The 24,415-nt window shown below is 41.8% G+C and overlaps 1 protein-coding gene across 1 annotated transcript in view; it reads left to right on the top strand.

The window, feature by feature from the left end:
- LOC308073539 (titin-like) overlaps nt 1-24,415 on the top strand; it is a 248,000-nt gene that overhangs the window by 260 nt on the left and 223,325 nt on the right. The window contains exons 2-10 of the mRNA XM_080412477.1: nt 8,262-8,365; nt 9,106-9,309; nt 10,006-10,293; nt 11,146-11,234; nt 20,274-20,627; nt 21,272-21,511; nt 22,276-22,737; nt 23,304-23,417; nt 23,780-24,016. Of these exons, the coding sequence (XP_080268603.1) occupies nt 8,275-8,365; nt 9,106-9,309; nt 10,006-10,293; nt 11,146-11,234; nt 20,274-20,627; nt 21,272-21,511; nt 22,276-22,737; nt 23,304-23,417; nt 23,780-24,016 (2,079 nt within the window). The 5' untranslated portion in view covers nt 8,262-8,274. The remainder of the gene's footprint in view (nt 1-8,261; nt 8,366-9,105; nt 9,310-10,005; nt 10,294-11,145; nt 11,235-20,273; nt 20,628-21,271; nt 21,512-22,275; nt 22,738-23,303; nt 23,418-23,779; nt 24,017-24,415) is intronic.

Raw genomic sequence — 24,415 nt, 5'->3', positions numbered from 1 at the left:
CCTGGAACCGCCCGCCCGACTCCTTTTGGGGAGGGGTCCCCCGGAGCACCACACAGAGCAGTGACTCATTAGCTTTGTAACGCCATTTACAGTTAGCACCTGGAAATAATTGGGAGCTTCAGTGTTGAAGGAGTTGACCTTTAAGGCCTAGCTGCCTCGCGAGCGAGCATTTCGTTTTTGTTGGAAAGGCTTTCTTAGCTTTCTCTTATTATTCATCAAAAGGGCCGTTTGCTTTGCTGATTTTCCATTTTCAAGGTTATTACGAGCTCGGAGGAGCGATGTGGGACCTGTCCAAGAATAGCCCTCTGATAGCATTAGAGAGGAGCCTCAGCTGGGTGGCCATGGCTTTTTAAGGGAATCAGCAGCTAGGGGGATATCAGTTGTACCTCCAGCTATGTGCCACATGGTGGCTGTCAGTCAAACGTGGGTGGGGGGATTCGGGGGGTGGGGTGTATTTTTAGACTGTGGTTTTAAGTGCCAGAACGGCTCATTATATATGGACTCGGGTCGGAAGTGAGCTTGTCCTGACCCGGACAGATCTGGTTGTCCTAATTGTTCGGATTAATGTTGAACCAGTGATTGTCAGTGATTGTCTATCGGGTCCATTTGGTTCCATTTGTAAGCTTTCTGAGTTACAGACCCGTGAGGGGTCCGTTTGGACCCATGGTGGTCCCCAGACCCCACATTGAGGGACGTTGTGTTAAATTATGCGTTGACCTGATCTAGATATCAGACAGTTTTATCTGTATTATAGAATAAGAGTTTGTACACACACACAGTCACACACACAGTCACACACACAGTCACATACACACACACACACACACACACACACACACACACACACACACACACACACACACACACACACACACACACACACACACACACACACACACACACACACACACACACACACACACACACACACACACACACACACACACACCCCCACACACACACACACACACGCATGCTCTAGTTTTAAAATAATATAATTGTGTGTTAAAGTGTTCTTTTCTCCACATTGACCCTGGTGTCCCTATTTTGGCCACGCGAAAACTCTTAAAAATAGCCTATAGGCCTATACTTAATTCATACACATCATACACTGGCGTTGGACAGCGAAACATACTGTAGATCTACAAGCTCACAACATGCCGCTGCGCAATGCGCTGTGATCTTGTGGATCGGCTGTTTCGCGTCTCATGACGTGTAATGGCTTAAATGGATAAAATTAGTGGATGTAGCCCTGGCTGGCTTTGAGGTAGAGAATAGCAACAGCTGTGATGGAGTTGGATAACACAGTTAAGCAGCTGCAGGGGTCCACGTGAGGCCAAAATAGCCGATCTACAAGCTTCACATGCAGTGAGCTTGTAGATCGACTAGTTTTGCTGAAGAGATTTAGTGTCGAGGGAAATGCTAGTGGACAGTTATACTACTTTACCCATGTCAACTAAGTAGAACATGTTGGGTTTAAGTGGTCAACGCTAATAACGTGTTGATCGTTTATTCTAGTCTGATAATCTAGATTGATTGAGACTGTTTTGTTTTGAACACAATATGTTTTTAATATATTGTCGTCTTTAATATATTTTTGCTATTTTCCAAAATAGTGAAAGAAGCTAATCTACAAGCTCATGGTGGCTTTTTTTCCTACTTTTGCGCCTCAGTCTTTTACGAGAAAGTAGGGTATTCATTTACTAACAAACATAAAAAGTTGAAATCTGAAGATATACAAGGTTTCTGCCCGACAACAAACAATTTGTTTACAATGTATCCATAGGTCCGGTATAATATCGGTATACTGCTTTCCTTTGGTAACTGTGTGTGTGTGTGTGTGTGTGTGTGTGTGTGTGTGTGTGTGTGTGTGTGGGTGTGGGTGTGGGGGTTTGGGCCAGGTGGTGGGGGGGATGGGGTGCATGACCTACGCACCAGGACTCACTGGCCACCGCTCAACTTGAGTCTAATATTAAACTAGCATATCATCGCTGTCAGGCAGAAACCTCTTATCTCCATATTTCAACTGTTTTCTTTTTTTTTTCATAAATGAACCTCCTACTTGATCATACCACAGCGTCACACGAAAGCATCAAAAGTAGCAGATCTACAAGATCGAAGCTTTTGAGCTTCGATCTGCCACTTTGAATTTGATTCCTGAAAAGTATCTTGTTTTGGATCTGGACACAGTATGAGGTTTCTACCCGACAGAGACCATTTGCTCTGGTTTGTAATTATAAATGACAGTAATCTTGTGTTTTCTGTCAATGAAAATGAATAATGTTTTGCAACATTGATTTGACAGACAATTTTTTTTGAGCACATGCATAGCAAATCAGCTACAAAGGCCCAACATATTCAGATAAATGCAGCTATTTTTATTTAAAAAAAACAGTTCTGTTGCCATTTAATGGTGTAAGGGGGATATGTAATAAAGATAATTATTTTTCATCGGCTTACTGTTTAATCTGAAGTGGAAAGAGAAGAACTGGGGAGGCGTTTATGACGCATTAGTGAGTGACATTTCTTGTTGACTTTTAATTAAAGTTAACATGGGGAGGATTAAAAGTTTTTTTTTTTTAAAGTGATTTATTATTGGAACAGCTGTAGTGTGTCGTCCCTAATGGGACAGGGCACACAGCGTGAGACATGATGGGGACAGTCCCCCTGCGTGCTGCTGTCTGTCTGTCAGTCAGTCCATCTGCTGCATGTCCTCATGTCTCTGTCACTTTGAGGAGGGGGGGGTAAGGTGGGCTTCACAGCGGCCAGTGGTGTAAAGTAACTAAGTACATTTACTCAGGTACTGTACTTAAGTACAATTTTGAGGTATTTTTACTTGACTGGAGTATTTCAAATTTTCAATACTTTCACTTCTACTCCACTGCATCTCAGAGGCAAATATTCTACTGCATTTATTTGAAAACTTTAGTTACAAGTTACTTTGTAGATTTGGGTTATTATTACAAAACAGACATTACCCACTTCAGCCCTATATACATGTTGGCCATTTGAAAATAGACAATCTACAAGCTCACTGTGCGTCGCATTGTGAGCTTGTAGATCTGCTATTTTCAAAAGCCTTTTACACATTTTAGACGGGACATTCTGCATAACTAGTACTTTTACTTTTGGTACTTTAAGTACATTTTGATGCCAATACTTTTGTACTTCTACTTTTTGAATTTCGGACTTTTACTTGTAACAGAGTATTTCTACATTGCAGTATTGATACTTTTACTTAAGTAAACAATTTGAGTACTTTTTCCACCACTGAAGCCTGGCAACTTTTACCAGGCCCAAACAGGATCAACCAACTATACTTCCCTTGTACTAAACAAAGAGCTCCATCTGCAAGCTCATGCTGTGAGCGTGTAGATAGATCGGCTCTATTTGCTATTTTTGAAAATAATGCCAAAATGGAGATAGTCAGGGTGAAAGCGTAGGTGATTTTAGGATTATAAGCTCCATACTGTTAAGATATGACAAAAAAAGAGGAACTTTAAATTGCATACTGCAAAGGCTGAGATGTATGAACATAGTCTCTCATTCTGTAGGTTTTCACGCTGTTACCAGTAGATTTGATTAAAAATGGAAACGGTGACCATGTGGTCCATGTTAAGCCTGATTTATACATTAGTTGGGACACTGCATGGTGTTGCATGCCGTAAATGGCAGATATACAAGCTCGCAAGAAACACGTTGTGAGCTTGTAGATCCTATTTACTGAGCACGACACCAGCACGCAACTACTCTTTAGTTCAAGAGAAATTAGCAGATCTACAAGCTCACAACACGTCGCTTCGTGCCACATTGCGAGCTTATAGATCTGCTAATTTTTTACATTTATTTATGGAAATAAAAAATTTGGGAATTGTTTTTAATTGATGTAAAGTTGTGATTTCTTTTTTCTTTAAACTTTTTTAAAATCTTTTGAAATCTTGTATTTTTTTTAAATGTAGGAAACGGAAAAGAAGGAGATATTTACTTGCGACACGTAAAAATTGGGAATTTTGGGAAACAGTGCTTTAGTGGATGTGACTGTGTAGAGAGTTTGGTGTAGCTGGTTTTAATGGGCAGACCCCCTGGAGCCGTCCATATCTCAAGTGACAGAGAAAGCAGCCATGCAGGGGCCAGGTGCTGCAGGCTTAGGCTGTGAGTACCAACACCAGAACAGCTATAAATAAAACCCTTTGCATCAAACGGACATGCTTTGCGCTGCTATGGTTCTCAAAGTGGGGTCCAGGGACCCTCCCACGGGATCGTTGGGGTTGGTTTCTGGGGGTCCTCCCCAGCTAAATGAGGCACAGTTTGAGTCCTATTTTATTTGTAGGCTATTTTAAAAAATATGGAAAGATCTTAACAAAACAGGGTTCCTGGCACGAAATCCTTTTAAATGGAGACTCACGGCCAAATACATACACATTTTGGAGTCAAAGTTTGAGAAACACTGCTGTAGAAGAGGCTTGTTGGTGGACTGTGTCTGGCTAAGAGCTTCTGCTAAACGCCCAAATTGTAAATTATGTGGCAGGTTGCTGGCAGGTTTGGTATAAAAGAGAGCTCTGCTGAGCTTGGCTGCCCGTTGAGATGACGGCTCGGCCTAAATCAAACCCTTCCTGTTAATATTTTGGGCCTTTATTTGATAGTCACGGTGGAGAGAAACAGGAAACATGGAGACATGCAGAAAAAGTTCCGATCGGCCGGGATTTGAACCAGGGACTCACTCACTGTCAAGCATTAGAGCCCATCTACACACGTATACACGCGCCCCATGGTTTCTCAGGAAACTAGTCAATAAAAAAATGAATGAACATGAATGAAAAACATGTAAGAATGAAGTAGGATGAGACATATATAGTATCAGTATTATTAGCTGATATTGGGTTTCACTGCAGTTATAGAATGTAGGTCACACCCACAAATCATAGCGATCTAGTCCAGTCTCTCCAGTTTACACAATGTAACCCCAGTATAAATTAGCTTATGCTTGCTTCATATTGTGTTATTAAAATGTGATATTTAATATCCTGTTGTACAGTATAGTGAGTTGTGTGAACTGGGCCCCTCCTCCTGTGCAATGGAAAGTATTCGGGTTCAGAGAGATCTGCAATGATAAGAGATTGTTATAGAATTTTGAGAAGATCAAGGAACAAATCAGAAACAAATCGTGTGTGTGTGTGTGTGTGTGTGTGTGTGTGTGTGTGTGTGTGTGTGTGTGTGTGTGTGTGTGTGTGTGTGTGTGTGTGTGTGTGTGTGTGTGTGTGTGTGTGTGTGTGTGTGTGTGTGTGTGTGTGTGTGTGTGTGTCTGCGCGTGCGAGGATGGATGGATGGAAGTAGAGAGGTCTGGTTTGTGTCTGTCGATCATATGGGTTGAGCTGTGTTGAGCTAACCCTGATCCTGATATCAGTGAGCTTGTAGATCTGCTACTTTTGAATTTGAATCCTGGAAAAATAACAGTTTTGGACAGAGGTTAACAGAGGTTTCCACAATATGCTACTTATACTATGCAGAATGCAGATACATGTTGGTTACATGATCAAATTTGTTTTAGCTATTTAGATTCATTTCTGCTTAACCTCAAATGCCAGGCCGATAGGCCAGGAGGAGAACAGTTTTCGTCCCTGTCCTTGTGTGTCTGTCTGTCTGTGTGTGTGTGTGTGTACAGCTAATTTCGGACACTGCTGGACTGGACAGTGTCAAACTTTGCGTGCACACTCCCCGTAGAACCAAGGAAGGCTCTCCACTCCCTCACATGTTGCGGAACCATGATATTATTTAAATTAGGTGCTAATGCTCTTGTGAGTCTTGTGACAATGACTGTCAAACAGGGTTTTGATATTCCCTTATTGTTTGCCTGTAGCTGGCTTCACAAATGCTTGGGGTGGGACTGACACTGCCCTGGGTAGCCCACCCATCCTGGCGAAGACCTGCGCTCTTTTCTAGTCTAGACAGCATGTTGTTTAGGCAGATGCCATAGGTTTCATGTTTACCTGGTATCCTTCTCTGAAGCACTACATAGTTTGTCTTTGCACTCTACTTATGTTTACTATTTACTTACGCTGTTGTTTGTTGACTAGGATTCATGACATTTACTCTGATTTTGCACTTTGGATAAGAGTGTCTGATAAATGCCTTGTAAACTGATTTATGTAGACCACCTGATGTTGAATCATCTTATTTATGTAGACCACCTGATGTTGAATCATATTATTTATGTAGACCACCTGATGTTGAATCATATTATTTATGTAGACCACCTGATGTTGAATCATATTATTTATGTAGACCACCTGATGTTGGATCATATTATTTATGTAGACCACCTGATGTTGGATCATCTTATTTATGTAGACCACCTGATGTTGAATCATATTATTTATGTAGACCACCTGATGTTGAATCATATTATTTATGTAGACCACCTGATGTTGAATCATATTATTTATGTAGACCACCTGATGTTGGATCATATTATTTATGTAGACCACCTGATGTTGAATCATATTATTTATGTAGACCACCTGATGTTGGATCATATTATTTATGTAGACCACCTGATGTTGGATCATCTTATTTATGTAGACCACCTGATGTTGAATCATATTATTTATGTAGACCACCTGATGTTGAATCATATTATTTATGTAGACCACCTGATGTTGAATCATATTATTTATGTAGACCACCTGATGTTGGATCATATTATTTATGTAGACCACCTGATGTTGGATCATCTTATTTATGTAGACCACCTGATGTTGAATCATATTATTTATGTAGACCACCTGATGTTGGATCATATTATTTATGTAGACCACCTGATGTTGAATCATATTATTTATGTAGACCACCTGATGTTGGATCATATTATTTATGTAGACCACCTGATGTTGGATCATATTATTTATGTAGACCACCTGATGTTGGATCATATTGTGGCCCACTTGTTGTAGGCTCTAATGGATGTAGATCACTTGTTGTAAGCTCTAATGGATGTAGATCAGGGGTTTTCAACCAGTGGTCCGCAGACCACTGGTGGTCCGCGGCGGTATTGCAGGTGGTCCCTGGCCATGCATTAAAAAAAAAACTTTTTAATTGTTAATAACTTACAGGAGTTCTTACTGTATTGTATGTCTGATATGAAATGTGAGCTTACCATAATCACAGTAATCCTTAATCATATTCCATCATATTCAAACAAAATCACTGTATTTTATTAGATATTATATTGATATTATAGCTATTTTCTCCAGCTCCCTGTGGTGCATGAACCCCCCACCACTATTGTGTGGGGTGGGTCTATGATGGACCCACCATGCACAATAGTGGTGGTCCCCAGGTTGCTCTTAGTCAGGATGGTGGTCCCTGAGTCAAAATCAGTTGAAAACCCCTGATGTAGATCACTTGTTGTAGGCTCTATGTGTTTTAACAATGGAAGCTGGAAGATTGTCCTCAGTCACTAACTATTGAGTGAAGCGTTGTAGAAACTGACTTGTGAGTCTAACTTGTTTTAGGCACTTATTAGGGCTGCATGGTATAAGGAAAACATATTGCATGTTTTGCGAGGAACATTATGATGTGCAATAAGTAAACAAATATTGAAGTATACAGTTTTAATGTACTTCTGCCTCAGGTTTGCTGCTAACATAGAACCCAGACAATAAAAAAAGCCTACTGTATGCACACTGAAAAATAAAAGTTATGGAATTGAAATTGTATTATATTTCCATTCCAGCACATGGTTTTACTGAAAACATTGCACCTGGCTGCAGCTGCTATTGACAATGAATATACCAGCAACTTAGCGATACAGTTTCTCACTGCTCACCTTAAAATATTTTCTTCTAATCTAAACAAAACCTTTACAGCCTACCTGAATTGTTGAATTGAATAAAAACCTGAAAATAAGTTAAATAATTAGTATGGCTCTGAGTGATTGGCCAAATGTTTTGATATGCTGAGTGTGAATACATGGCACGTCAATATGCCATTTATTGCAGTTCAAGCAGTCTTTTGCTATATGTATGTATTCCGCATGTTGATGTTGGGATGAAGGTACATTTACGATGTATCGTGTGGCCCTAGCACTTACGGAAGGTGTTGTATTATGAATAGAATATACTGTAGAATAGTTTTGACTCTGATCTTGCACTCTGGATAAGAACATCTGCTGAATGCCTAACTTGTAAATTGGCCGTGTGTGTGTGTGTGTCTGTTTTCCTGACCATTTGCTTACTTGTTGTCGTTCTGTTTTTCCTGTCCAGGGTGCCGACCAACATGTCTACACAGGCGCCAACGTTTACACAGCCGCTGCAAAGCGTTGTGGCACTAGAGGGTAGTGCCGCAACGTTTGAGGCTCAAGTTAGTGGTAAGAAAAACATTTTATTTTCTAATCACTTCAAACCTACTACTGGATGTTAAACTGTGTTTAGCTTTAATACTGTGTTTAGTTTTAAACACAGTATTGGGTGAAATACTATGAACTGGAATGAGATACATTATTGAACTGTTATGTAGTATGCTTGGAAACAGCAATCTCTAATAGTAGCTGTAAAGGCACTTAGAAGCACAATATGAACATTAAACAGATGGGGGTGCAAACCTTGCCTGTACCAACCATCTCTATCAGATCAGTGGTTCTCAAACATTTTCACATCAAGGACCCCCAAATTGAAATGTATTTGGTTTGCGGACCCACATCTGAAAGTATTTTATGCAAAGGGTATACAAGATTTGTGATGTTAAGATATTTAAAAAGAATATTCCAAATATTTCAAGATTTGTTGAAAATAGCAGATCTACTAGCTCACTGGGCACCGCATTACACTGTATTTTCAAATGTTCAAAGTGGCTAAACTGATTTTGATGCTAAATTTGCTGGGGACCCCCTGGAACCCTTTTAAGGACCCCTGGTTGTTCCCGGACCCTGCTTTGAGAACCACTGCTATAGATAATGGATATTATAATATCCAATAGGACTGTTTTTAATGTTAATATTAATAGATTTCTGTTCGCTGAAGACTGTATGCCCTTTACATCACGTCAGGTTAATCTTTTGCTTTAGAGTTTTCACTCCTAACTCCAACACGGTTGGTTCTGTCCCATAAGGTTCTCCAGCTCCTGAGGTGAGCTGGTTCCGTGATGGCCAGGTTCTTTCCGCTGCCGCTTTGCCCGGCGCACAGATCTCGTTCAGCGAAGGCCGCGCTGTTCTGATGATCCCTGCTGTGGCAGCCGCACACAGCGGAAGATATTCCGTCAGAGCCACCAATGGAGCTGGACAAGCTACTAGCACGGCTGAACTCCTAGTTACAGGTGAGCAACTGGCTTCAAATAGTTTCACTGCGAAGCGTCTCATTCTAACTGACAGCATAGCATTTAAATGATAGAAAATAGCAGATCTACAAGTTCACAACACGTCTCGCTGCAACGTGTTGTGAGCTTATAGATCGGCTATTTTTGGTTATTAGTTATTTTAAGATTCGGTTATTAGTTATTTTAAGATTAAAGAGTATTTGAAGTGATCAAACTAGCAATAGAATACATGTTTAGAAGCATTTTCCATGGTCTCAGAAATGTCATAAAAGCAAAGGTTAATGCCTCAAAGCTGTGATTTTCTCAACTGGTTGGCTGTACTATGTGGAACAGCAGCAACATAGGTTTAGAATGATAATACCTAAACATCATCGGAAAAACTTTCAGTCATGGGATTTTATTTAGCTTTACTCCATGTGTAGCGCTGGCATCTTGATGTACAAGTACATCCCCTGGACATGACGCTAGTATGTCACAGCTGGGACCAACCCTTGATGCTGAGTGCCAAGCAGGGAGGCATTGGGTCCCATTTTTCTAGTCTTTGGTACGACCCGGCCGGGGAATTGAACCTAGCCTCTCAGGGCGGACTCTCTAACCACAGGGCCACTGAGCTGGTGGATAAGATATCATGGTTGCTTCAAAGCTGTTTTCTCTCCGAGTCTAAAAAAAACCCAAAACCTTGCGTTTCATCCTCAGCCGAGACCGCGCCGCCCAGCTTTACACAGAGACTTCAGAGTTTGACCGTCAGACAAGGCAGCCAAGTGAGACTGGATGTCGGAGTGACAGGCATCCCTACACCCGTTGTGAAGTTCTACAGAGAGGGAGCAGAGATCCAGAGCTCCCCGGATTTCAGCATCGTTCAGGAAGGAGAGCATTACAGTTTGTTGATCGCAGAGGCCTTCCCAGAGGATTCTGGAACGTACTCAGTAAACGCTACCAACAGCAGTGGACGTTGCACTTCCACCAGTGAACTACTGGTACAGGGTAAGAGTGTGTGTGTGTGTGTGTGTGTGTGTGTGTGTGTGTGTGTGTGTGTGTGTGTGTGTGTGCTGTTTAGTTTCTACTAAAGATGTACAGTATGGTTTTAGGAAGCAGGAAGCATGTTTTAGGAATATTAATGCTGCTGGGTGAAATCCCTGAACTGACCAGAAAAGTGTTCAATGGGCTCTGTGCATAACCCTAGTCCCAGGTTTCCAGAAGGTGTCATACCCCGTTTCCTGTTTCCAGTTCAGTTTCCCATATAGCTTTCATTTGATTGGCTCAGCAGCAGGTTTGAACCAGACCGGTCACACACTGCTGCTGAGCCAATCAAATGATGCAATGGAAAACTGAACTGGAACAGGAGATGGGGTATGCCACCGTCTGGAAATCTCAGACTACAGCTCTATGCACAGAGCCCATTGGAACTGCTCAGTAGCCAATAGTAGAAGACCATATGGTTGCACTGGTACAGGGCATTATATCTGTGCCCATGATGTTAAAAAAATGACTCAACTGTGTAAATCTCCCAATGGAGAGAACCATGTCCAAACTACCATCCTGGCCTATGTGGTTCGCCATCTGCTTCATATTACTTTATTGACATTGTCAATCAGTAGGTGACATACAGTACTCGACACCAGGGTGTAAATGTCTCAATAATAGAAGAGTAAGGAGACCACCTCCAACCACTGCAGATGTACTACTTATATTGTGTTAACATAGTCTGCTATACAGATGTGCTAGTTATATTGTATTAACTTCCTCTACCGTACAGATTGGTTAAAAGAAAGTTTTATTAATCAAAAATAATTCCTGAATTGTATTAATTGAATGTAAATGTGTCTTTTGTCTCAGGAGAAGAAGCTGTACCTATTAAGAAAACCAAGACCGTTGTGGCCACATCACAGATGCAGATGGCGACAGGACAGAGCAGAGTGGAGAGGGTATGACATTACTATCTTTAAAGAGTCACAAATGATGCCACAAAGATCTCACCTTGTGCCTCTAATACAATGGTTTTCAACCCTTTTCATATCAGGGTCCATTATTTATTCGGCAATTGAGCCATTTGATGAGATTTAGCCTCTCAGACCCAAAACGTGTTGTGTTATGTTATCGTTGGATAAGATTTTGTCCACAATTTCTACATTCTCTAATTGTGTAGACCTCTTGTAAATTAAGTGATGCAGACATTTAACAATAATTGAACTCTTGAGAGCATAAAATTAAAGCTACTGTACTTACACTTTACTTCACTTATTAGCCATATGCTAATCGCTACTGGTTACCAACTCTCCATCATTTAGCTGGGGACCACCTGGAACCCCCTCAAGGACCACTGGTGGTCCCCGGACCACTGGTTGAGAACCACTGCTCTAGAGCAGTGCAGCGCAAATCGTGTGAGATATCTATTGGGTCACGCAGTTGTGTACAGCAACATTAGAATGGCAATGCAATGACTTTTTTTTTTTTTTTGAACAAAGACGTTTATTTGCTTTCTGCAGAGAATATTCACAGTATACAAATGTTTTAAGCAAATAAACTAAAATAAAAACACAAAAAGACAGAAAGAAAAGACAAAACAGAAAAATACCACAATAAAAGAAAAACAAACAGGACAATTCGGCAAACATATTAAGAAACAGATTAAATCAGATTTAAATAATTAGATATCAGGACATTCACTCGGAGATCAAATATAACTAGTTACAGCACAAAAACAAATACAAAAATAAAACAAAACAAAAATATCATGACATGACATATAGTACATAGTAACATAGGCTTTCATATAGGCAGATTAAAGTATCCAATAACTGGGGCCCACTTTTTTAGAAACGCATCGTACTTCATCTGGAGCTTTGCAGTAATTTTTTCCATAGTAAACATTTTCAATATCCTCTCATGCCACTGACTGGTCGTAGGTGGTAAAGGTTTCAGCCAGGATAGAGTAATCATTTTTCTCGCAATCAACAAAAGAATATGTAGGATATAAACCTTCTGTATGTCCACCAGCCCCTCCGGAACCACTCCAATAATATAAATTTTTGGGTCTAATGGTAAGTCTATGTTAAGAATAGCTTGGACTTCTGTGCGTATTCCCTTCCAGTAACTCTCCAATTTAGGGCAATCCCAAAACACATGGGTATGGTCCCCAATCTGCTTGCAATCCCTCCAACATAATTCTGTAGTATTTACATCAAATTTGGAAACCATGAGGGGAGTTCTGAAATATCTCATTTTTGTTTTCCAATTGAATTCTTTCCACAATGGGCTGTTTGTGATTCTGTGACCTCCTTCACAAGCCCTTACCCACTCCTCATCTTCTATTATCACTGTCATTTCCAGTTCCCATTTCGATTTAATCTCTAATGTGTTCCCTGATACTATGGACTGCAAACAGTTGTATATTTGAGATATAATTTTTTTCCCTTTTTTTTCCTCCGTTATCCTAATTAAAAACAGCTCCAAAGGGGTTGGTGGTTGTCTCAAAATTTCCCAATCCTTATGTGACAGCAGATAGCTTCTCACCTGTAAGTATTTGTAAAAGTCTTTTGTATCCAAACCAAATCTATCCTGTAACTGTTTAAACGATTTAATGGAATTCCCCTCAAGCAACTGGTGAATTGTAACAAGACCTTTCTCCGTCCACACTCTGAAACCCGAGTCCAGTTTGCTTGGTAGAAAATCCTCATTCCTATCTATTCTAGTGGCTCTCGATATTGATAGGGACAGCTTCAATTTCTTTCTTACCAAAGACCAGACTTTATACGTGCAACTCATCCATTCATTATTTAACTTGAGATTATTCCATTTTTTAAGCTCCAAAGAAGGCAATGACTCAAGAGGTACCTGTGGACATGAATTTCTCTCCAAATCTAACCAATTAGTATCTTTATCTTGTCTTATCCATTCCACCAGTCCACTCAATTGAGCCGCCCAATAATAATGTCTTAAATTTGGAAGATTAAGCCCCCCTTGATCTTTTGGGTAGCCTAGCATTTTCCATTTAATCCTTGGTTTCCTCTTTTGCCATATGAAAGCCGACATCATCTTATCTAGTGACTTAAACACTGAGGCCGGGATCGGGACAGGCAAAGCCTGGAAAAGAAACAATAATCTAGGGAGAATATTCATCCTGACTGTCTCAATTCTACCAATTAGTGAAAGCGGGAGAATCTCCCACCGTGCCAAATCTAATTTTAATTGATCTATTAATTTACCGTAATTTGCTTTATATAATTTTGAGGTGTCTGACGTTATCTTAATCCCTAAATACTTGAAACCATGGGGCGACCAATTAAATGAGACCCTCCCCGCCAAATGAGATGGAAACTCCCCAACCAGCATCATAGCCTCCGATTTTGTTTCATTGACCTTGTAACCAGACACTATCCCAAACTCATCCAAGCAGTCCATGACTATTGGGATGGACTTTGAGGGGTCACTGACATACAAAATGACATCATCTGCATATAACGATATGACATGTCGATTAGGTCCGTTTGATATCCCGGATATGTTAGGATTTCCCCTTATTAATTCTGCTAATACTTCTATATTTATTGCAAACAGCAACGGAGACAGTGGGCAACCCTGTCTTGCGCCTCTGCTCAGCCCAAATTGTTCAGATGTATAACCGTTAACTCTAACTTTGGATACTGGACCAGAATACAAAACCTTAATCCAATCAATAAAAATTGAATGAAATCCCATTTTTCCCAATGCATGTTCCAAGTACAGCCAATCTAGTCTATCAAACGCTTTCTCCGCATCCAGACTAAGCAACATCGATGTTTGTTTACTCCTACGGGCTATAGACATTATGTTCAAAGTTCTCCTAATATTATGTATTCCCTGTCGTCCAGGCATGAAGCCTGTCTGATCAGGATTTATTATCTTGGTAATGCACTTCTGTATTCTCTTAGCCATGATAGAGCTCAATATCTTCACATCATTGCATAATAGGCTTATAGGCCTATATGAGGCACAGAAAGTAGGGTCCTTGCCTTCCTTATGGATCACAGTAATGATCGCCTCTGACCAACATTTAGGGGGGTCCTTTTCTCCAAGAGCATAGTTAAATACCCTCTGTAAAAGGGGGATGATCTCCTTCCCAAAACATTTGTAAAATTCCCCTGAGTATCCGTCTACACCAGGAGATTTATTATTTTTTAATGTTTTTATTACTTCTTCAATTTCCTCCATTGAAATTGGGTCTACCATAAATTGTGAATCTTCTTCGCTTAATTTAGGTAAATTGATTTTTTCCATAAGAGCTTTAATTTTATCTTCCCTGTTTTCAACCATTGGAGCTTCATATAATTTTTTGTAAAATGTAGAAAAAGCCTTTGCAATATCATTAGGATGTGAGACCAAATTGTTGGAGCCCGGGTCCACCACCTTTGACACTGTCCTTCCTGCCTGTGCCTTACGCAATTGAAATGCTAATAAACGACTCGCCCTGTTACCGGCTTCATAATATTTTTGACTTGTGAATCTTAGTGCACCTTCTGCCTTATATGTCAGTAAATCATTAAGCTCCCTTCTGCGTTGGTCTAGCGTTCCCAAAACCTTCTTACTGCCTGAATTTTTATGTTCCCTTTCCAATTTTTTTATACTATTTTCCAATTGTACTTGTTTTTTCTCTCTTTCCTTTTTTAGGCCCGAGGAGATGGCAATTATCTTACCTCTTATTACTGCTTTTGCCGCCCCCCACAAAATGGACGGGGAGACTTCTCCATTATCGTTTAGTTCCAAGTAATTTTGTATTTCCTCTTTAATTTTTTGAACCACCTCAGGATTGTTCAATAAGGAAACATTAAGTCTCCAGTATCTAGGGCGCGCACCTGAGTCCACATTCACGGACATTACCACTGGGCTATGGTCTGAGATAGTTATGGGTTCAATATGACAGCTCATTACTTTATGTGCATCCTGTTTAGAGACACAGAACATGTCGATACGGGAGTGACTACCATGTACCCTGGAAAAAAAAGTAAAATCCCTCTCCCTTGGATGTTTCAGTCGCCAAATGTCTACTAGCCCCAATTCCTCCATCATGCCACACAGAGCTGCTGTTTTTTGTGATTTTGGGCTGACCACCGATGGCTTCTTATCAATCTGCTGATTCACGACTGCGTTGTAGTCGCCTCCTGAAATAATCATTCCTTTCGCATTGTCAGCCAGCAGTGACGCAACATCCCTAAAGAAGCTGGGGTCTTCTTCGTTTGGAGCATATAAATTCAAAATAGTCAGATATGTATCCCCTATTGTACCAACCACCAAAATGACCCGGCCTTTTTTATCATCATATATTTTTTCTGGTACAAAACACACCGCTTTATGACACAATATTGCCACTCCCCTTTTTTTCCCTTTATCATATGATGCACTAAAAACCTGACCAACCCATTCCCTTTTTAGTTTCTGGTGTTCTTTGTCGTCTAAATGTGTCTCCTGTAGCAACGCTATTGAACAATTTAGTCTCTTCAGCTGACTAAGAATTTTCTTTCTTTTTATGGGGTTATTAATCCCTTTTACATTGTATGTAATAAAATTCAAATTACTCATATTTTGTCTTATTTATCCTAATTAACACCCTGTTATATTCTACACACTCCCCTTCATATCCGACCATCTTGCTTTGCCATGCATAAAAAATAAGATCGGTTCCAAGTATCTGTCCTGTCCTCAAAAGTTTGCCGAAAAACATAAAACAAAATTGAAAACACAAAACATAGAGAAGAGGCCTCTTAAAGTAGAAGGCCTCGAAAAAACCCATAGGACGCTCCTTCCAAAAACTAAAAACACACAACAAAAACCACCCATGGAGCATCCTGGGCAGAGGGCTTTCACCCCCTGAAAAGGTTGCACAAAGTGCAGATGCAACGGAACTCCACCCCATGTCCCCCTTGTCGCGTTGCTTAGTTTGCATTACTCCTAGAGCATGCTTCCACCCTCCCCTCCCACCAAAGCCCCTTCAAATCAAGTGAAAATTAGGGGAAGTGAGGGACACTCCACTCCCTCTCGCCCCCCCCCCCCCACCCTCTTGAAGGGCCAACCCTAGTAGGCTCTAAATTCAACTTAAATATATAGCCCCCCCCCACCCCCTTGTCCGGCAGGTATAGAGATGATATGATGTCGAAATACAAATAATATACTAGCTTCCACGCCATGCTTCAATATATACACTCCCTCATCTGTCCCCCTTATGTACAAACTATAAGTTGAAAGTGAAAAATAACCCATCAGACCCCAACATCAGCATGGATGAAAAGGCTCCGGCCGAGAAGGGCGGGCCGGCGGGCCCACAACGCACCAGGCCACGACACGCCACGGGCCCACCGATCAACCCCCCCCCACCAAAGCCCCCCACCCCATAGTACAAAGCAGAAAAATATATTAGCACTGGACCCTAAGGGACTCCAGTAACCCACATGGGATCCGAATGGGCCCTCTCCCCCCAACCCTTTCCCCACATGTACAGACTACAGAAGTGGTCAAATGTAAAAATTAAGCAAATAAAATAGCCCCGAAGCCAAACTGAAATATATTCACCCCCTCACCTGCTCCCCCCCCCCTCTCTGGGAGACAAGACCCTAATAAAAATAACTCTAATTTAACCATCAAGATTGCGTGTCAGCACTGCGGAGAAAGCCCCGGCCGAAAATAACAGATCGACAAGCCCAACGGACATGCCGACCAACCACCCCGGCCACAGCCTCCCCACTACAATATCAAACAACACAACAACGCAAAAAATAAATAAAGACACCGTCCCTGATACCAGGGGGGCCCCAATTACCTATATGGGTCCACATGATCAAACCTAAATGTAAAAGTCCCTCTCCCAACCCCCACCGCTCCACATTCCCCCCCTCCCCCGGGAGGCAAAACCATTATGTATATAAACCCCACCACAACAGCACAACAAAATTCAGTCCAATAACCCATAACGGGGTCCAAGCGATCACACTTAAACGTGTAGGATCCTACCTACCCACCCCCCCCCCCCTCTGTCTTGGCATGTGCAAAAATTTTAGGAATTAAGAATAAACAAATAAAAATAAAAAATAAAATAACCACGAAGTCAGGTTTCAGTATAAACACACTTTCCTCTGCCACCCCCCCCCCCACCCCACCCTGAAGGAGACCTAAAACACAGGCTAACCTTTTTGTATGCTCTTCATTTGCTCTCTATTGTCACCCCTATCCCCCTCCCTCCCCCTCTGGAAGGCACAACCAAAATATAAACAAACCTTAAGACTAGACATACTTATATTAGGCCCCCCTTCACCCGGCAGGTACAGCTGTAAATTTAAAAAATAAAATAAAATAAAATAGTGCATATACCTACTTATACACCTACATATATACATATATGCACACAATAAGAAATGAAAAAGAAACAGCCTTAAAGTCAAACTTCAGTATAAATGCACTTTCATCTGCCAGCCTACCAACCCTCCCCCCCCCCCCCCCCCCGAAAAAGCAGAGTATTCCCCCCACCCCCATGTCCTATGTTAAACTGTGCCCTTTACGTTACTTTTCACTTAAGTCCTCCTACTACTAACAAATGATCCAATTTTATCAGTGTCCGATCAGATAACTTACTGTCTCCTAGATGTTCACGGATGAGATTCAGTCTCGCCAGTTAACTCAAGGTCCTTTTTAATGTCCACAGATGAGATGCAATGTTGTCGATTACTTTGATTGTCCGTCTGCGTCTTCATGAATGAGGGATTCGACATCCACCAGATTCAGCGCGCTGCCTTTCTTTTTCTCTCTTTGCGTCTTCCATCCGTCCCTTGGCAGCAGCACTCTGTCGAGTAGATCTCGTTCCTCCACATCGATGTCAATTCCAATCTTCTCCAGCGTGTCTTGCGCATCCAGTAAAGAGGGGAAGACCTTCTCTCCGGTGTCCAAAAAGATCTTTATTTGGGCCGGATAGATTGTCTTGGCTTTAATGTTCTTGTCTTTCAGTTTTTTAATCACTTCCCACACACTTTTCCTCTTTCTTTGTAGGTTTTGTGAGTAGTCATTATCAAAAAAGACTCTTTTCCCCTCAAACTCGATGTTCCCTTGTGACCACGCTTGTTGCAAGATTGTTTGTTTCACGCCTTGGTCTAGGAATCGCACAATTATGGACCTCGGTGGTGCAGACGAATCTCTTGGTTTGGGGCCGGCCGAGCGATGGGCCCTAACCACCCGTACGACTAGCTCCTCTTCCAAATCCAAATTAGCAATCAGGAAATCCTTAATAAAGCCAGCCATATCATCCTTTTCTGCACCCTCCTTTACCCCGTACAGTCTTAAATTGTGACGTCGCAGATTATTCTCCAAAGAATCGCATTTAGAAGCCAGGCTAGCCTCTCTCTTCAGCAAGTAGGCTAGGGCTCTGCCATGTAGCATGCTTCTGTCTTCTGTATCGCTCACTCTTTGTTCTGCTACGGTGACTCTCTCGTCCAACTTATCCATCCGTTGTTTTATTTCAGCCATGGAGGCCTCCAGTCTGTTCAGCGAGGTTTTTGTGTCCTTATAATTGTCATTATTCTCCTGTCGGAGCTTTCTTATCTCCGTTAGCATCTCAGACTCCCCACCGATACCGCCGGCAGCCATGGCTTGCGTTGGTCCTGTTAGCTTTAGCTGAGTTAGCTTTAGCTGCCTTGTGTTTGGACGCGGTCCTGTCTCTTCCTTGTTTCCACTGCTAGAATCCGTCTTCTTCGATTTCTTATCTCCCAACATTCTTTAGTGACCATGTCAATACGTTTCCTTCATCATTTGTTAGTTTTTACATACTTTATAGGGCTATTTTAGAAGGGCTCGGCGGAGCTTGAGATTCAAGCGTCTGTCTTGGCCATGACGTCCCCAGATCAATGCAATGACTTTTAGTTAAATATTTACTTTTAAACATGATATTCTATGTTGTTTACTGGTACCGTATGTGTTACTTGAATAATTGAAACCTTTCATCAGAACATGGCTGTTGTCAGCAGTCAAACAATTAATTACCAATTAATTAATTAATTAATTAAAGTATAATAACTGCTTTAGGTTGGGTTGCATGGATCAGCATTTCTGCGTCATTGCTGTCAAAATGTGTGCACTCCTGCTCCAGACTGGAGCTGTGTGACCTACAACCCACAAAGCAGTGGAACAGATCGCATGTTCTCTACAGAGCCTGGGTTACAGTTCACCTTTCACAAGCTAGCTACTGTACTACACTTTACTTCACTTATTAGCCATATGCTAATCACTACTGGTTACTTACTGCTGTAATGTTAGACATAAGCTAATCACTACTGTTTACTACAAACTTATAGATGGGCTATTTTCATCCCACGAGACTGCAGGTGTATATGATTTGATTAGATTTTTCTTTATTAAAGTGTCATGCTTCCAAAGAGGCCCAGCCCATATAGACTTACAGGACACTTTTACATTTCATTTGACATGAACAATGAACCGACATGATAATTCACAAACAATGGTCAAACGAATAACGAACTAAAACACTCAAGCATGGCAGATTACATAAATACAACTTAAAATACAACATTGGGCCCGTTACTTCACATCTTAACAGGAGACCGGGCATGAACCTATTTGAAAAGATGACATTGTCTTCTACTCCAGGCTCAGGAAACAAAATGTGCCGTCTTAAATACCTCATAATTAAACAACCACTCCAACTTCTGGCCATCATCTTCCCAGAATTGTTTTTGCATTACATCAAATAGAGGAACCCTCAAATCATCATGCAGAGTACAATAAAACATCAAATGGAATTCATATTGTATGTATCGTATGTATATAGGGTCAAAGCGGTTAAAGTGATCTTACTAAAGTGATCTAACTCATTTAGTTGGGGGCCCCCTGGAACCTCAACTAAGAACTAAGAACCACTGCTTTACACTGTCACACCTCTACCATGGGCTAAGTTAACCTATGATATTTCATGTTGTGTCTCTCCCATGCAGAGAGTAGAGAGTAGCTACCAGTCTTCTTCATCATCCATGATGGAGATGCATGTGGAAGGAGGCGCCATGATGCAAGGAGGTGCCATAATGCAAGGAGGCGGCATGATGCAAGGAAGCGCCATGATGCAAGGAAGCGCCATGATGCAACAGGGAGGTGTTATGATGCAACAGGGAGGCGGAATGATGCAAGGAAGCGCCATGATGCAACAGATGGCACACAAGACCCCCCCGCGAGTTCCTCCCAAACCCACGTCCAGATCCCCTCCTTCACTGTTACCCAGGGTGACCGTGGGACGCCAGCAGTCCCCCTCACCCGTCAGACACGTCAAGGGTCCTACCATGTCCAGAAAACACGTGAGACACTTTTTCACTATTCAGCATTATGGGATTACGCACCGACTAGTCTGTTCTGGAGGGATGCACGATATTGAATCTTTGGCCGATATGTCAAATCCAGTGGTTCTCAAACGTATTCATGTCAGGGAGACCTCCAAATTAATGTATTTGCCCGCAGACCCCCATCAGAAAATATTTTGTGCCAGCCCCCCCATACAATATTGGTGTTAAAATGTTTCAAAAATATAAAAATATAAATTTGGATATAAATATATATCCAAATTTATCACGTCTTTTCGAGATTATTTTGAACAAATTGCCAAATATATACTGTACTGTAGGTTTGCTATATTAAATCTTTTTGCAGGGGACCCCCTGGAACCCCTTCAAGGGCCCCTGGGGATTCCCCGGACCCCAGTTTGAGAACCAGTGGTCAAATTGACAGATACGAATATTACAGTACAAGTTTCCTTTAGGGTTCACTTTACTCCTGTTTATACAGCAACTGGGATGCTGGGTGCAGATGCACACCTCTAAAAAACTGTAGTATCTGTGGGCTGGGCGATGTGGACAAACAACAGACATTTTCACTCATGAAATTCGTTTTTTTTTGGTTGCTTTAATAATCCCTGTGTCCTCCTTGCTCCTCCTCGTCCCGTTAGACGTCGTCCTCCCCGGAGGTGCTGCCCCCATGGAAGCAGGGAGGCTTCGCGTCGGAGGCCAGCTACGCCAGTATGACCAGTGCCAGCATGAGCAGCAGTGCTACGTCCACCCAGGTGACCAGAGAGCAGCACTGGGAGGGATCCTACGGCATGCAACAGCAGCAACAGCAACACATGATGGCTGGGGAGGGATCGTACGCCATGCAACAGGAGCAGCAACACATGATGGCTGTTTCAGAGGTGAGAAATGGAAAAGCCAGAATCAGAATCAGCTTTATTGTCACACCACAGGTTTACAGAAGCAATCTCATTGTTATAGTCCAGTCAGTGAAACAGTAATGTTTTCAGGTGAGTTTTGAGGCTCCTCACTGTCCTTCCCTGACTGAGGGCGCCCTCCAGTGGAAGGTGTTATGTATGAATAAACATCCGTCTCATTCCACAGGTTATTTTGAACAGGGATATATTTGATTTGCTGCTCAATTTAATTGAGTTTAGGGTTTTTGACATCCAACTTCAATCAAAAGGACTTCACTTTTTGTTTTGACTGAACGTGGTGGGATTGCCTATAAAACAGATCAGTGCTATTTATGAGTTCATAGTGAGTAATAAAATATATGTCATAATAACTAAATCCGTGCCGCTCTGTGGATCGAGTTTTGTACCGTGGGACTAAGGTCTGGAACTATCTTTTTTAGAAACAAGTTTTTGTGTACAAAATTGGACATCGAACATGACCGAATTTGGTATGAAATAAATAAACAGTATAGGTTGTATCAGCCATATTGAATGTTTAATGTTGCACAGTGCATCCAAACTTAACCTGCATCCATGTTGATGATGATGATGATAACAGTGTGTTGTTTCCAGGTCACAGGGACAAACACAAAGTCAGTGTGTTTTCTCTTGTTGGGCGGGGGAGTGTTCCCATGGACGGTAATGGAGATCTATGTGTGTAGAAAGCTTGTGTGTATCAAAAACCCAACTGCTAACTGTAATCCTCTCAGGGTGAGGGTGATGGGAAGAAAGCCGAAGCCGTGGCCACAGTGGTGGCCGCTGTAGACCTGGCACGAGTCCGTGCGCCCGTGCATGCGGACGGTGTGCATGGTACCGAAGAGGAGGCTGTGGTAGTAGTAGAGTCTGACTTGAGACAACAGCAACAGCAGCAGTCGCTCACACTGCAGGCTGCTGCGGAGAAACATGTTACCGCAGAGATACCTGTTACCACAGAGAAACATGTTACCACAGAGAAACATGTTACCACAGAGAAACATGTTACCGCAGAGAAACACGTCTCTACGCATGTAGAGACCGACTTGAGACAACAGGAGCAGTCAGTCTCGCTGGAGACGGCTGAGAAACATGTCACTATGGAAACATTGTCTGTTGAAACACCTGTGGTTACGGTGGAAACGGTGGCCGTTGAATCGCCCGCGGTCACTCCGACCCCAGACCAACACACCATCCAGGTCTCTTTTTTTAATCTCCAGGAAGATCTAAGTATTTCTAAATATAGCTGTATATTCTAATATACACTGGATATTTTTTTTAGGGATGCACGGTATTGACATTTTGGCTAATATCCGATTAGCAATGAATTACTTCAAATCGACGGATACCGATACTGATATTGCAAGACAAGTTTCCAGTAGGGTTTATCTTTCACCTGTTATACAGTACCTGTGATTCTGGGTGCAGATGCAGCCTACTGATGCACATATTCGTTCAAACAACTTAAATATAGTATTTTTACTTAACATTTTTCCAACTTGTTGACTCTTTTGAAAGCTTATCCAGAAAACACTGATTGAATCACCAAAAAAGGCATTATCAGCTTCACATTCCAACTAAATAAATTAATATCAATATCAAACAGAATATCAGCTAACACTGCTATATTTACTGGTTATTAGTTCGATAAGGCCGCTACCGATATAGTGACTGATTAATCGTGCATCCCTAAAATGTTTCATCTTTAGTAAAAAATTACCTAGAATCTGTAACCACTCAACATGAACTTTGTTGGTCACTCTAGATACAAAGAACCACAGAAAGCATCACACACGTGGACACTGGTCTGGCACCGTCCCCAGTTCCACATTTCACTGTTTCTAAAGTTACTTTCCCTAAGCCTGAAGCTAGCATTGAGGTAAGGAGAGAGGTTAGACAGGAAAACGTCCCCTTTCATCTTTTTAACATCCACTCTCCAGTGTTGTTTTGTGGTGTGTACACACTTCACATCCCTCATAACCACATCACATATCCCCGGAGTTGATTTTTTTTCTTTCTGGAATACATTTTTTTTTGTTAGTTTGTTTGTTAGATATTGTTCAGTACGTTGTCAAATATCAACCTTAAACTAATCCCCACTCTTCATCAGATTCATTCACCATGTATTTTTCATCTCTAAAACCCTTTGTTCCAACAAAGCCAAGCATATCTTTGACTCTCGTTTGTTTTGTGTTTCCCGTGACGGTGACATGTTTCTTGGTTCTCCTTGGCTTGGTTCAGGTTTCCAGGGCAGGCGCTGCTATTGCCAGCCTGCAGAAAGAGCTCTCCTCTCCCTCTTCCGCTAGGAAAATCATCAAGCCAGTCAAGTCTCCCAGTCCTTCACGTAGAGTTGTTGTGGAGACACGGGTGACATCGGTGGCCACCCCTCCACCGTTCAAAGACCCCAGATATCAGTCTCTTTACCAGGCTCGGTCACAGAGAAAGAGCCAGGAGGAGTTTGAGGACTGGGAGCCTCAGGTTTGTACTGGTTCCCCAGGTCTGGTGGTCCTAGGGGTCTACAGTGTCACGAGTTCCATGTCAGAGACTTTGTAAGGTATAGAAAGCACAGCAGAAACATTTAGAAGCAGAATCTGTAAGAATGAACGGAAAATGTCTGTGGCTGTTATGGTACATTTCAAAGAGCTACTGTACTTCTTCAGGTTTCTCAGTAGCATGAAATTATGCCAGTGGTTCTCAAAGTGGGTTACGGAGACACCCCAGGGGTCCTTGAGGGGGTTCCAGGGGGTCCCCAGCTAAATGTGTTAATATAGCATAAAAATAAGTTAAAGCACTTCAACCGTATTTGGCTATTCGAAAATAGCTGATCTAAAAGCTCACAACGTGTTGCATCACAACGTGTTACAGTTCTACAGCTTG

This window comes from Gymnoscopelus braueri, assembly GCF_963280865.1.
Source record: "Gymnoscopelus braueri genome assembly, chromosome: 18".
NCBI lineage: Eukaryota > Metazoa > Chordata > Actinopteri > Myctophiformes > Myctophidae > Gymnoscopelus > Gymnoscopelus braueri.
The sequence above is the reverse complement of the archived record's forward strand: the minus strand, read 5'-3'. Positions and strand labels throughout refer to the sequence as shown.